General features: G+C 41.9%; 1 protein-coding gene across 1 annotated transcript; it reads left to right on the plus strand.

The window, feature by feature from the left end:
* Positions 1-928: 928 nt before the first annotated feature.
* Positions 929-6453, plus strand: UBTFL1 (upstream binding transcription factor like 1). Its single transcript, XM_088017512.1, is given in 5 exon segments — positions 929-1428; positions 1430-1617; positions 1620-2233; positions 5791-6011; positions 6177-6453. Coding segments are annotated over 5 exon segments (1800 nt in total).
* The last annotated feature ends 9016 nt before the right edge of the window (positions 6454-15469 follow it).

Below are 15469 nucleotides of genomic sequence, written 5' to 3' on the forward strand. Positions count from 1 at the left end.
AATCCAAGCAAATCAGGAATTTACCACAGGTTCAGGTCTCATTAATAAAAGACCACAGTGCAACGTGTGCCTGGAGGAGCTCCATGGCTTGTCCCTGTGACCAGTCTCACCTTCGGTCATGGACCCCTGAACTTCACTTGGAAGGTAGCCATGCTCAAGGCCCTAGAGAGCAGTGGTCCTTTCCCTTTCACTCATTTCACTTTTGTTTTAATTTGTTACCTTCCTGTCCTAGGACTTGTTTCTTACCTTGAGTCTCCTTAGACAGTGGCCACTTATTGGTCTCACTCAGCGCCATTTTAGCTGGCTCTGGTGAGGAGGCAGGTTGGAGTTAGGAAGAGGATTTTGAAAAGTACAAATGTAAACATATAAAACGTAAACATAGGGGCACCGGGGTGGTTTAGTCTGTTAATCATCTGACTCTTGGTTTCTGCACAGGTCATCATCTCAGGATAGTGAGCCCTACATCAAGCTCCCCACTCAGTGGGGAGTCTGTTTGAAAGAGTCTCTCCCTCTGCCCCTCCCCCCCTCAAATAAATAAATAAATCTTTAAAAATGTAAACATAAATTTCAACCCAGAAGTAGGCAATTTTCTATTTACATTGTTAAAGGTAGTTAAATTATACAGGGGACACTGCATGGAGCACTGGGTGTTATTCACAAACAATGAATCATGGAACACTACATCCAAACTAATGATGTAATGTATGGTGATTAACATAACAATAAAAAATTTAAAAAAATAAAAAAAATTATACAGGGGACATATTCCAAGTGGGTTGTGATTTTTTTCCTCTCTTTCTCCTCAGAAACATAAACACTGTAGGACTTCCAAGAATAACTCACGTGCTGAGTCTGGAGAGTGAAAAAGTTGGGCTCCTGCTGAGGTGTCTCAGCTGCTAGGACCATACAAGTGGCCCAAAGTCTAGATATGTCGTTGCCTAGAGGCCAAGATGACTGGTCCAAAGAAGAGGTTGTGACGTTACTGGAAAGCATGGAGACGAACCTTCCATCCAATGACAGCCACACATTCAGAACAACCCAGTCACAGATGGACTGGGGGAAAGTAACTTTTAAGGATTATTCTGGAGAAATATGCAAACTCAAATGGCTGGAGATTTCTTATTGCATGTGAAAATTTCTCACTTTGACAGAATTAGTTCTGGAAGCTAAGGAACATGTTGAAAAGCCCTACAGAAGCAAAAGACCCAAGAAACACTCAGACTTGCCCAAGAAGACCATGACTGCTTTCCTTTGCTTCTTCAAGGAGAAGTGGTCCCAGTACTCCCAAAAATATCCCAAGCTGAGCAACCAGGAGCTGACCAAGCTCCTGTCTGAGGAATACAAGGAGCTGCCAGAGCAGATAAGGCTCAAATATGTTCACGATTTTCAGGATAAACAGGAGTTTGAGAAGCAACTGGCTCAGTTCAAGACAGACCACAGATCTATTCCAGAACTCCAAGAAATTGGATGTAACCAAGAGGAGCCCAAACAAAGCCCCAAAGAAGTTTCAGAGCCATGAGCTGGGAATGAAGTCTCCCCCTGAAACCTGTTTTTCCAAGGGGATGAAATTCCACGAACAGCCCAAGAAGCCCCCCATGAACAGATAAGAGAAGTTCCACCGGATTTGTGATCAAGTCAGGAGCTGCAAGATATGCCCCTGAGGGAGCACATAGTGGAGATCAGCAGACACTGGCAGCGAGTCCCCCAGAGCCAGAAGGAGCTTTAGAAGCAGCAGGCTGAGGAGCTGCAGAGACAGTACAGTCTGAATCTGGATCACTGGCTCAAGAGTCTATCTCCTGAAGAATATGCTGTGTACAGAGACACGACCCATACTAAGCGTAAAAACATGAGCATGAGGGGAGACCCAGACCCCAAGATCAGACAGGGGACAGATCTGCAGTCCCTGTCACCAAGGAGTCTGCAAGAAGGGCTTAGACAGGAGTCCAGGCTGCAAGCTCCAGAGACAGAATCAGCAGACACTACTCGGGGCAATTCACGTGCCTCATGGGGATCAGGAGAAAATGAGGAAGGGGAGGAAGGGGAGGAAGGCAGTGACTCCTCAGATTCCAGCAGTGGGGATGAAGATAAAGATTGTGAGTTTGAGGACAGTGGCTCCAGCTCATCTTCCTCAGGTGACTCCTCTGACTCAGACTCCAACTTGAGTTTTGTGGAACAGAGAACTCCCCAGCAAACATCCAGGACATCCATGTCAAATGGAAGAGCTCTTCTCCCTGTACCTTTTCATTTCCTTCTTTTGTATGTATATTTAACTCTTAGATTTCTGTGAGTCTTACTCATATCAAAAAATAAAAACAGTGAAGTCAAGACAGAAGTATTGCTTAAAAAATTGTTTTTATTAAGGGGAGCATGTCACTGGCTGTGATAGATATGGACACTATATTTCCAGAAAATGGCAAGGAGCATAAAACCCTTAATAGGGCCCGATGTTTGTGGCATTTTATTTTAGCCACGAATATAACTTCATGATTTTGCTGCTAATAGTTTCGGTTTTAAAATTTAGTTGACTAAGTTTAAAAATGAATTCTCTAAGAGTAGCCATGAGTTGATCATTGTAATGGTTTGATGATCAGTTTTCATTTTTCTATTCTTCCTAAACTTTTGTGAAGTTAATTTTTTCTATGAATAAAATATTGAAAACAGAAAAGAATGGTATTTGTTTTTTAATTTTTGAAAAAAATCATAATTTTATTTGAATGAGAGCCTCCATAGAATCAAGGGATTATGCTTTGGGGCACTGCTGCTCTAGGTGGTGTCTGCACTTATTCCTGCCAGAAGCCTCAACTCCTTCCTGTTGCTCCAGGTACAAGTGAGCCTCAGCTTTAACTTACAGGATAGATGGATGAAAGGACAGATAGATAGATGAGTTAGAGAGAAAGATGATAGGGACGCTAGGTGGTGCAGTCGGTTAAGGGGCATACTGTTGGTTGAGGCTTGGGTCATGATCTCACAGGCAGTGGGATGGAGCCCAGAACAGTCTTCATGCTCAGCGGGGAGTCTGCTTGGGGATTCTCTCCCTCTGACCCTCCTCCACTCCTCTCTCTCTTTCTCTCTTTCTCTCACTCTCTCTCAAATAATTAAATAAATCTTTTAAAAAGTACATAGATACACAAAAAAATATAGATGCATACACTATTCTCTTCTATTGGCCTTTCTGTGAATTCTTGTCCCAATACAGCATTGCTTTCATTATCTATTTTATCGGCATTTTTGGAAGTCTATTTAAGGCTAATGTTTTCTAATTATACTCTTTTTTCTCTATATATTACTGGCTATGTCCTTATTGTGTTCTCATGGATATTAGTATCCTACAAGTAGTTATATCATTTTTATCTGAAAACAAGGTTTGAGTGTTTAGATAGACACCTTAATGAATTATTATTAATTGATTTTCTAGGTAGATAATGTTTCAAAAATAATGGTAATATTTACAACTTTTACACCTTTAATTCCTTTCTTTTTCTAAATATGTTGTTTGGGAATATCCAGAATGATGTTAAATCACAGTGATATGCTTGTCTTGCTTCTGTCTTTGAAGCTAGTAGGATTTGCAATGATTAAAATTATGTTGATCAATATGCATTTGAAATAAATTATAACCTATTCAAAAAACACCTACTTACTTATTTTACTGTTCTTTTTAACCCATGATGTCTATTTTTTATTTAAAAAATCACTTCTCAGGACACCTGGGTGGCTCAGTCAGTTAAGTGTCTGCCTTGGCTCAGGTTATGATCCTGGGATCTTGGGACCAAGCCCCGCCTCAGGTTCCCGGTTCAGGGGTGAGTCTGCTTCTCCTTCTGCCCCTCCCCCCACCCGTGCCCACGCTTATTCAAGCTCTTTCTCTCAAATAAATAAAATCTTTTAAAAAATCACTTCTCTCTTGTGTCAGTGTAATTTCTCTTTAGCTATATTAATACTGGGACTTGGATTGTTGAATTAGCTAATATTAAGCCCACATTATATTCCAGAAATAAACCCACTGACTAATGTTGTATTGAAAAGATTAGTAGAGTTTAGGCAAATTTTCCAGCCTTTTATATCCTGGAAATATAACAGATACACAAAGCTTCTGGTTATTAATTTCACTAACTCTTTTTCATGATCTAGAATTGAATTCATTGTTGTTCCAGATAGTAAGACCCGAGTGGGGGCAGCAGGGCAAGGGAAACAGGACTCTTGTTAATTATTACATTAAAGCTGAAGGGCTTCCCCAGGCCCTTCCCTAGAAAACTGAAAGAAAATGTAGTTAGGGAGAAGAACCAGGGAGGAAAATCTCTCTCAGAACTGTTCCAGACACATAGACTGGACTATATTAGCACTTAGGTTCTTGCATTCCGCAGAAACTGGACAAAAATTAATTGGGAAATGTCAAGGATTCCCCCATGTGCTGTCATGCGCATGGTATCTGAAACACCAGGGCAGGTATCCCTTCATGTCAGGGATGCTTGAACTGAGTCTCAAGGAGGTAGCAAGTCAGAGGGAGGAAAAGACATTGTAGAATTCGTTCCTACATTTACCACACTTACCCAATCATTGGGCATTCCTTCTCTTCAGGTACCATCAACTTCTGTTCTCCTCTCAGTCCCCTTCACTGCTTTCTTTGTCTTGGGGATCTGCATATTCTCAGGGTAGCCTATGAACTCAGCATGCTGCGTGCTTTTATGTGCCATTCTTAACACCAAGTCCATATATGTCTGCAAAACTCCTATCACAAAGTAGTGATTTCATTGACATCTCCACTACAATTTTCCTCTGAAACACAATTCTTGAAGTGTCAAAACCAGAATTCATCCCAAATCCCAAACCTGCTCCTTTTTGAGCAATAATCCCACCAATCACCCAGCTGCCCCAAACCTTCCCATTCTACATTCATTGGTATTCCCCTGCTTCATCTCCACCAGCAGAGAAAGGGATCCACCTTCTCAACACCCAATTGTAAATGAGAGTTCCAGAAGGCCTGACAAGCTCGAGTGGAGTTTTCCTAAATTATCTTGGCTAGTTCAATTTTCTTCAGGCTTTACCAGTTGTTACACACAGAATAAGCTATGAAGGACTCAGCTGTGGGATTGGGAACTACAGGGCAGCTCCAGCATCTCATCATTGATGTAAAGTGCCACCTGTGGGACTTGGGCAATGATTCAAGTAAGGCAGCCACGGAAGTGTGGAGGGAGGGAGTGAAGGGCCAAAATATCTGACCTTGACTGCTCATTACTGGTGAAAAAAACCATGGAGCTGAGGGGGATGTCTGGGGTAGATCTTACTCTGTGGGGGGAGGAGGACGCTGCGTTGAGGGTAAAGCCCTCCCCATTCCTCTAGTGCTAATATGGTGGGAAACTTCGGTCCTTGGGACAGTCCCAATGTGAGTGGAGAAATCCTGATATCCGAAGATCTTCAGGGACAGGGTGGGGTTCAAACTTCTTCAGAGCAGAGGCTTTTCCCTTGTTCATCCAGAGCTCTAGGATTAAAGGCAATTCTACATTCCCTCTGCGCACTCCCCTTTGTCTTGAAAAGGGTAGTGGGTGAGTGAAAATGAGTGATCTGAAACGGACTGCATAATTTTCGAGAAAGTCATTTGAACCATCACCAAGACCTACAGAGGAAGCTGGGCCCTGCCCTGGAAGGAGGGTCCCACTGTCTACAAGGCTAAGGCTTCCCAGTTCATCCCCTAAGCGCCTAGAGAGCAGTGGAGGGTGCGACCCCGCCTGTCTCCAGGGTGAGAGAAAAGCCTAGAAGGACAGGGTCCCACTCCCGGATTCGGGGAGATTCAAGCTCGGCCGGAAATCCACCCGGCAACGGGTGCGCACCACAAGTCTCTGGTTCCGGACGCTGGGCGGCGGCGACCGCGTGCACCACCGCGCAGGGACGCCCCCAGTGATCCTGCAGCCAGGGCCCCTTTGCACACCCATTGTCCCGCGCTCGCTTGGCCTAGTGACTTGTCCTGCTCGGGCCGTGAACCTGCAGAGACGGACAGGGAATGTATTGGCGGGACGGTTTGAGGGGAAAATAACGAAAAAGGGGAAGCGAGGGCCTCAGGGAAAGACCGGGGTTTGCGAGACGACAGTGGGGAGAAAATAAGGGCCCACAAGAGGGAGCCCGAGAGCGAGCAGGGCCCGGGGGTCTGTCCCCGGGTGACCCTCCGGACTCTGCGGCTTAAGGGGAGACGGGGTCCGCGCAGCCGGCCGCCCAGGTGGGAGCCTTTCTCTGAATGCTGAAGTCAGAGATGACGTGGAAAAGGTGAGGGTACTGATGGTGATTGCATTCGGGGTCCGAAAGCGAACCTGGGATGTAGCTCAAGACTTCAGCCGAACCCGGGAGATCGTGAGAGGAATGCAGAGCCGAGGTGTCCCCAAAACAAAAGTAAAACCCACTGAAATGCCCGACTCGGAGCCCCCCCACACACCACCCCAGAGAGCCTTTACTCGGGATTTCTAAGACTTTACAGAAGGGGGGCCCCAAAGAGCGCGCGCTCCCTCTGACCTCACCCACCCTCCCACCCCCGTTAATTAGGACAATCTCGCTGGTCATTACAGCTCCTCACATTTTACACAAGGACGTGCCTGGGCTTCGGAAGGATTTCTCTTTCGCCTTGACTCTTTGGACACAGGATTCCAGATACTGGATCGAGGATAAAATGAAAGGATGGACAGAGAGAAACAAGTACAGTAGCCCCGCTGGCAACGTTTTCGATACAAATTCCCTGTTAGATACAGGGGAGACAATGACTGATTCCTCTAAACCACAGGGACAATAAAATTGTCAAAAGGGGAAAGGAAAACAGGGCTATTCTCTAAGAGGCAGATGCAGGAGCTGGACAATCTCAGCTTCTGACATTACCGGGTGTTCCTGAGAGTCAATGGGCTCTGCTTAAAATATACCTGCTGGGCGGGAATTTTCATCTCCTTCCGCAAAGTGCTGAAGAGCTGGCAAAGACCGGATCAGAAAGAGAAAGAAGAGAGAACAAAATATTATAATAGGACGGGGGAAAAAAGAAAACTGCAGACACAGCAAAAACTATCGAAACGTTTCTCACAAGTCTTCACAGACACTGCTCCTGCACAGCTCCTGGTCAAGTTGAAAAATTGCCCTTCACTTCTATGAACATGCTCCTCTATGGCCAGCATCCTCCTTTTTACAAAATTTATTTTACCAACTTGAAAACTTCAGAAGCCCAGAATCCAGTACAAATCCTCAAACACTGACACACCTGCTATCCGTTTTTTGCATTTTTTTCTCTGTCTTCATTCTTTTATTCCTTCTGTAACTTTATTTTTATGTTATACATTTTTAGTGTTAGTAGCATACTTTTTGTTAGCTTTTTTGACGCATAATTTACATACAATATCATTTACCAACTTTAAGCTTACAATTTAATGTTTCCATAAATCAATAGAGTCATGCTGAAAAGCAAATCACAAACCAGCTGATATTACAGGGAACACCTAAAGATTATTATCCCTTGAAAAGAAGCATACTTTTGAAATCGGCTTGAAAACTTCATTTAGCCATTCTGGAATGGCTAAACTGTGGATACAGTAAAAAGATCAGTGGTTGCCCGAGGTTGAGGGAGGGAGGGATGGATAGGTGGAGTACAGCAGAGTTTTAGGGCAGTGAAACTATTCTATATACCATAATGGTGGATACACATCATTTTACATTTGTCCAAACCAATAGAAGGTTCACCACCAAGAGTGAACCCTACTGTAAACTATGGACTGTGGGTGCTAACGATGTGTCAATGTAGTTTCATCGATCGTAACAAATGGACACTGGAGCAGGGTGTTACTAATGAGGGAGGCAATGCATGTGTTGAGGACAGGGTGTATAGAGTCCCCTTATTTCCACTCAGTTTTGCCCTGAACTTAAAACTGCCCTGGGGCACCTGGGTCGCATCTGCTTTCAGTTCAGGTCCTAATCCCAGGGTCCTGGGATGGAACCCCACATCAGGCTCCCTGCTCAGTGGGGAGTCTGCTTCTCCCTCTGCCCCTCCCCCCACTCATGCACACACATTCTGTGTCTCTCAAATAAATAAATAAATAAATAAATAAATAAATAAAATCTTTAAAAAAAAACTGCCCTAAAAAGTAATGTCTATTTAAAAAATTTAAAAAGAGGGCAACCTTAAGAAATAATGCGTGTGTCACAGTGGTAAAAAATAATCTGACCCATTTACAATAGCACATTCAAGATGATGAGTTCCATGAAAAAAAAACAGTGGGGCTATATGGGGCACCTGGGTGGCTCAGTCGGTTAAGCGTCTGCCTTCAGCTCAGGTCATGATCCCAGGGCCCTGGAATCGAATCCTGCATTGGGCTCCCTGCTCAGTGGGGAGCCTGCTCCTCCCTCTCCCTCTGCAATTTCCCCTTCTTGTGCTCTCTCTCTCTCTCTCGAGTAAATAAATAAAATCTTTTTAAAAAAGTGGGGTTGTATATAGTTAGTAAAAAAAAAATCCCCCTGTTCCTCCACATTTTTTTAAAATGCATAACTACACATTTATTTGTAAAAATAACATACAAATAAGCCATTGTTAAACAACCACAATTTTCCACTCCCCATGGGTGCATCTTAATTTACTATTTCCTTAAGAATGTTTGCCCCAAATAAGCAATCTCAGATATTTTCATTCTTACTAGCAATCCAGAAACAAGTAGTTAATTTTTAAAATATGAAAACAATAGTACAAATAATAAAATTAGTAGAAAATCCATTTTCTTTTAATTAAAAAAACACTTAATAGTAATACGACTTACTAAAGGTAAACAAAGGGAGACTTTCACTTCTGGTTATGATGGAATAATAATTTATTATGCTCATGAGATGTAATACTGTACAGCTAGAGAACATAAATAAAATACACAGAAACAACAATAGCAGAATTTTGGGAGAATAATTTTACTCAGAAAAGGAAATTACAAAAAACATATGGTGGTTTCTGGGGCTCCTGGGTGGCTCAGTTGGTTAGGCGACTGCCTTTGGCTCAGGTCATGATCCTGGAGTCCCGGGATCGAGTCCCATATCGGGCTCCCTGCTCAGCAGGGAGTCTGCTTCTCCCTCTGACCCTCCCCCCCTCATGCTCTCTATCTCATCCTATCTCTCAAATAAATAAAATCTTATAAAAAATATGGCGGTTTCTATTTGAATAACATTCAAAAACTTGCAAAATGAGCAGACTTATATCAACATATTAAAAAATAAAGCACAAAGATAGTAAAACGGTAATAAAACATAGAACTCACAATGGTCAATGTTAAGAGAGTGAAAGAAGATGTAATCAGTGAAAGCCACAAAGGTGGTTTCCATAGTCATCATAAAGGTCTACTTCCTAAAACTAGGTGTCTGGAGACACAGGTATTCATTATGTGGTTATTCTACATACATTACAAAAACTTCATTATAGTCTGTTGTTTCTATTCAATAGTAAGTTATACTAACTAGAAAAAATTTCAAAAGCAATGCACACACATTTCAAATATATTTGTACCAAATTTTATAAAAACTGTGTAATTGTTGTCTTGGTGTGGTCAGTCTTACAATGCTGCAGATATTGATATTAAGAACAGCTCCTCTAGATATGTGTTGTGTTTCTGGAGTAATATAATGTTCTCATCCAGTCTCCATAAACCTAATTCTGTCTTGCCTTTACCCACCCTGATCAACAAATAAGGGGGTATCCCTAAACATTACTAGGGGAAACTGTGGCCCTCAAGACACTGCTAAATGAAGCAAGATCTGCATATATCTCTGAATTTCATCTTATTAAGAGAAAGGGAGAAAATTATCCTAAATTAATTTCTTTAATACAGCTGTGCATTATTAATTTTATATTGATATAAGAGCCACAAAGTAAATTAAATCTTTAAGAAATCATAAACTTTTCAGGCTTTTTCACATTAAACGTAACCAGGCTCACAGCCCGAGGAAATTGAAAGGTAATCTGTTTTCCAACCTGATCAAGATGCTGCAGTAATTGCAAATAAATCCAGTCCCTGGATCTCTACCAAAGCATCATTCCATATGGATCAAGTAGATCTCTCATCCACATTCTGGAAGGATTATTTGTCTAGGACCAGACAAGTTATCCAAGCAATATCATAGCTTCTCTGAAGAGAAAAATGTGATCATCAATATGATCATATGAAGGCAAACCCGAGTCTAATGCTCGAGACTGTGTAGACAGCAATAGCACAGCTGATGGCAGATCTGTGAGAAGCAAACACTTTCTTGGGATCACACATGATTTCAGTAGAAGGGAACAAGCATTTTAACTGGAAACAGCTTGCCTTATGTGGATCCGATCGCTACCCGACAATGACTCTTTCCTCTCAGCCCTTAAAAGAGATGGTATTATTTTCTTCTTTCGCTCACTGTTAGCCTTTCTATTTCTAATAATCTAAAAGTGGTTTCTTGGGGTGCCTGGGTGGTGCAGTTGGTTGAGCATCGCCTCTTGGTTTTGGCTCAGGTCATGATCTCGGGGTTGTGAGATTGAGCCCACCTCCTCGCTCAGCTCGGAGTGTGCTTGAGATTCTTTCTCCCTCTCCCTCGCCCTCTCCCCCAAGCCCCCCACCCACCCTCTCTCTCTCTCTCTCTAAAACAAATAAATAAATCTTTTAAAAAAGTGATTTCTTTGGGCGCCTGGGTGGCTCAGATGGTTGAGCGTCTGCCTTCGGCTCAGGTCATGATCCCAGGGTCCTGGGATTGAGTCCCTCATCGGGCTCCCTGCTCCTTGGGAGCTTGCTTCTCCCTCTGCCTCTCTCTCTCTCTCTGTCTGTCTCTCATGAATAAATAAATAAAATCTTTAAAAAAAAAAAAAGTGATTTCTTTACATGGTCAAATAAATTCACACTAGCAGTGTAAACACCTTCCAAATAAGCTCACACTAGTATAAACACCTCCAGCACATACGTCACGTGTTCACTTTCTGCTGTTACTCCATAAAGAAATCCTTTTATTATTCATCCTTTTATTTTTCTTCCATCCTTTTATTAACCTTCCTGAAATATGTCTTACATTCAGCACAGAACTGAGTTTTGCATTGTGATTTAATTTGACATCTTTTTTCTTTTATAAGTCCATTTACTTTTATTGATGAGAATTTTGTGTGGTTTTATTTTGGTTAAAGTATTTTCTACTATGTGTTACATGTCCCTATCTGTCCCTATCTTACCTGTATTTGTTGCTTTTGTTCTGGTGTTAGGATATTCAGGAAGGTTGGATTTTGTTCTGATGGCTTCCTGATATACTTTGCTTAAGTCATCTTTTTCTTTAGACAGTAGTCCTTGCCTGCAAACTAAGACAACAACATTAGCTTCCCCTCCCCATGCTATCCTTTATCCCCACTCTGATATAATAATACTAACATGAAATGTTTCCCTTGGAGAGAGTAAATATGCCTATAGCCTACACTTCCACACATAAGATCCTGTGACTCCAGGCATCATAGATGAAGTGGTCCATAAGCTCATTCTAGGCAATGCTTTTCTTCTTCCTGTTCTCCCATTCTTCTGAGTCCCGTCATTTCTACATTATCAGAGCACCTACCTACTCATTATATTCCTTTCTGTCCACTTCATCCTGTATATGTTTTTGTCTTTGAAATATACTCCATGCTCACCACCATCACACTAAAAGAAGAAGGTTTTAAAAAAAAAATGCTAGAGAAAGCATACAAAAATGTGTCTGCTGGTGGAATAGAAGGAAGAGAGAGAGAGAACGAATGAGAAGGAATATGTTTTCCTGGGGGGAAGAGAGGTCACACTGAGCCCAGTCTCTAAGATAGCAGAACAGGATAGTTGATTGGGAACAGGTCAAGTTTACAGCTCTTCAGGGGAGGAGGGAAGCCCGGCCCTCATAAAAAGCTGAGCAGACTCGAGAACCAATGATATTTCAGATCAATGTTTCCACCTGCAGGTAGGACTTTGAGAACACTCTCTTAGCATCTATTTCCCAAGAAAATATTAGATACTCTTTGCTGAGCATCTGTCTGTATTGTGATGGACCTGAGTAGAATAGAGACTGGCCAGATTCATAGAAAGGGCCAGAAGATAATACCCTATTGAACCAAGACTTCCTGTTTTTCATGCACAGCATCTGGCATTTCTGGAACTAGAAGGTAAAGAAATTATCTGTACTTGGACTTGCTGAGGGCTGTTTTCTCTTCCTCCTACATGTCAAATAGTTTTCCTTGGGCCTCAGTGTCCTTGTCCAGCTCAAATTATGACTGACTTCCTGAATTCTGTCCTCAGGTCAGGGCTTTGTCCTGGAGGTGGTTAGTTTGGTGGGCTCATAGGGTGGAGACCACTCACTCCATCTGCTTTTGCCATCCTTGCTGTCCCCTGCACATGGAGACCAGGGGAACCTCTCCTGGCCCCTGCCGTTACTCTTAGCTTATGCTACTGAGCTCTCCATGTCAAGCAGGAATCTCCAAATTTGGGGGTGCCTATCTGTTATCAGTTGGGTTTCTAAGTTTTCTGGCTCTTAGAGCCCTTGGAAACCCTGTTGCCTTTCCTTCGTGTCCTCCAAGACAGTTGGTGATTTTTCCCAGGTGTTGGCAGTTTAGTTTCACTTGCTCAATCTGGGGTTCCTGGGGACAGACACCCCATCATATTGTATAGATGCTGTCTTGTCCTTGCTCTGTCAGTACTGGTGGCCGATTCAGAGCTACTAAAACTATGCTGCTGCTAACATCTTTCATAGAAGCCCTATTGTTTAAAATGTTGAATATGTCCATGATTTAAACCTGTAATTTTAATTCAACGTTATTTGACAGAGATATAGAAGAGCTTCCTTCTGTTGGTATTTTCATGCATTACAGTATTTTTTAATAGAACATGAGAACATAAATTACTAAAAAAACAAACCAGGCCATCAGCCAATAACCATAAATTGAAATACTATGCAGCTGTTACAAATGAGGGGCTCCAAACTTACATAGAGGTAACTGTATGCTAAATTTTTTCAAAGTAATTTACTCATGTAACCACATTATTGTAAACACACACACACACACACACAACTATACATGCATATATCCTCAAGCAAATGGGTACAAACATTAAGAAATAACTAGATTGAGTGAAGGGTTTGTTAACTTTATGTAATTTTATGTTCTATGAATATTTTGTATGCTAGAAGCAGGCATTAATGTTTTTATTTTATTTTTAACTTTGATTTTGAACTGTAGATTCACACTATGTAAACTATTGATACACAGAGGTTCCTTATGACCTTTGCCCATTTGCCCCCCAGCGGTAGCATCTTGCATGACTATGGTACATTACCACAAGGTGGAAATTGACATTGATGCAATTCACAGGACTTATTAAGATCTCACAAATTTTATATTTACTCATTTGTGAGTTTTCTCTCATTATACATACAGATTCATATAACCACCAACACAATCAAATACAGAACATGCTACACAAGGATCTTGCCCTATCGTTTATAGCTCCAGCCAACTCCCTCATTCTTCCTGTCCTTAATCCCTACCAATGACTATGTGTTCTCCATCTCTACAATTTTAAAATTTTAAGAACTTAATAGATGGGATCATGGGTTTCAAAACCTTTTGAGATTGACTTTTTAAAAAAAATCAACCGAATTCCCTCGGGATCACTTCAGGTTTTTGCATGTATTCATAGTTTATGTCTATAGCTTGTTTATTGCTGAGTAGTATTTCATGGTATGGATGTACCATAGTTTGATTGGCCATTCAACCATTGGCTGACATTTGATTGTTTTCAGTTTAGTTCTAATAGGAATACAACCTATACCCATTCATGTGTATGTTACTGTGTGAACATAAGTCTATTTCATATCTCTGGGATAATGGCCCAAGAGCTCAGTTAATGGGTCCTATGGTTAGCACATAGTTTGGTAAGAAACTGCCATGCTCTTTTCCAGAGTTAGTCGATCATTGTACATTCCCATCAGCAATGTATGTGTGATTTTGTTCGTTTGCATTCTTGCCAGTATTTGGTGTTGACATTTTGTTTTAGCCATTCTGAAAAACAGTGACTTTTTTATTGTGGTTTCAATGTGCATTTACCTAAGGGCTAATTATATTGAATATATTTTCCTTATTTACCATCTGTATATCATTTTCAGCAAAATGTCTATTCATGTCTTCTGCTTATTTTCTAATTGGATAGATTTTTAAAAACATCTGAGGATTCTTGTAGATATAAGTCCTTTATTCAGATATGTGATATGCAGATGATTTCTTGCAGTATGCGATTTGTCTTTTCAGGCACAGAATCTTTCCCAGGGAGAAGTTCTAATTTTAAGGAAGTTCAGTTTTATAAATTTTCTTTTTGTGGATTATGCTTTTGTTGTCAAGCCTAAAAAGTCTTCACTTAACCCCAAGTCCCAAGGTTTCTTCTCATGTTTCTTTCTAAAAGTTTTATAGTTTTACTTTTATGATATGAGTTTATTTCTGTATAAGGTGTAAATTTAGGTCAAAGTTCATCTCAGTGCCCATGGAGATCCAATAGCTTCAGCACAGTTCTATCCTACCTTTGAATTGCTTATGCACCCTTTGAAAAAATCAGTTGGGCATATTTGTGCAGATCCATTACTTTTTAATAAAGTAAAAATTTAATATTCATCAGCTATAGAAGTTTAATATTTTTTTAGAAGACCTACTTCTGAAAATAGAATAAAACCAACTTCATAGGTCAAATTGGTCAATATGCATGGTACTACTTCCCCAAAAACATGAAAATGAAAACTAATCAAGCAACTGAAATTATATCAGACTGTAAGTAATGAATGCAATTTGAATTAATAGTTTTTTTTTCCAGTGGAGCAAGATGGCGGAGGAGTAGGAGACCTGGATTTCGTCTGGTCTCAGGAATTAGGCTGAATAGGGATCAAACCATTCTGAACACCTACGAACTCAACAGGAGATCGAACATAAGAAGAGTAACAACATTCTGAACAGAAAAGCGACCACTTTCTGGAAGGTAGGACGTGCGGAGAAGTGAATCCGAGGCGATATTCGGGAGGATAGATGGAGGGGGAGGGGGCCTCCGTCGCCGCTTCTGGCAAGTGATAAAGCCGGGGAGCACAAAATCAGAACTTTTAGAAGTGGGCTCTGCTGAGGGACGCCGCTCCAGTGGCTAAGCGAGGGGGTGGAACCCTCGCGGAACAGTGTGGTCTCAGGACCCTCGGGGTCACAGAAAGACCGGGGGTGCCTGAGTGCGGCAGAGCTCCCAAGTATCGGAGCGGGGAAGCCGGCTGCAGAGACGGAGCCCAGGCGAGGGCTCTCAGCTCGGGGTTGCCATAAACTGTGATCTGCGGCCCAGTTGGGCCACTGCTCCTCCAGCAGGGACCCAACAAGCGGCAGATCCGGGGAGACTCCCCTTCCTCCCCTGGGAGGAGCGGCGCGGGAGCGCACCACAGGGATCTGCTAGGTTTGGAGACTCCACATGGGGTCGGGTGCCAGACATAG

The sequence above is a fragment of the Eumetopias jubatus genome, unplaced genomic scaffold (assembly GCF_037043125.1).
Source record: "Eumetopias jubatus isolate StellerSeaLion01/CBP00866 unplaced genomic scaffold, mEumJub1_p1.0 scaffold_13, whole genome shotgun sequence".
NCBI classification, from domain to species: Eukaryota; Metazoa; Chordata; class Mammalia; order Carnivora; family Otariidae; genus Eumetopias; species Eumetopias jubatus.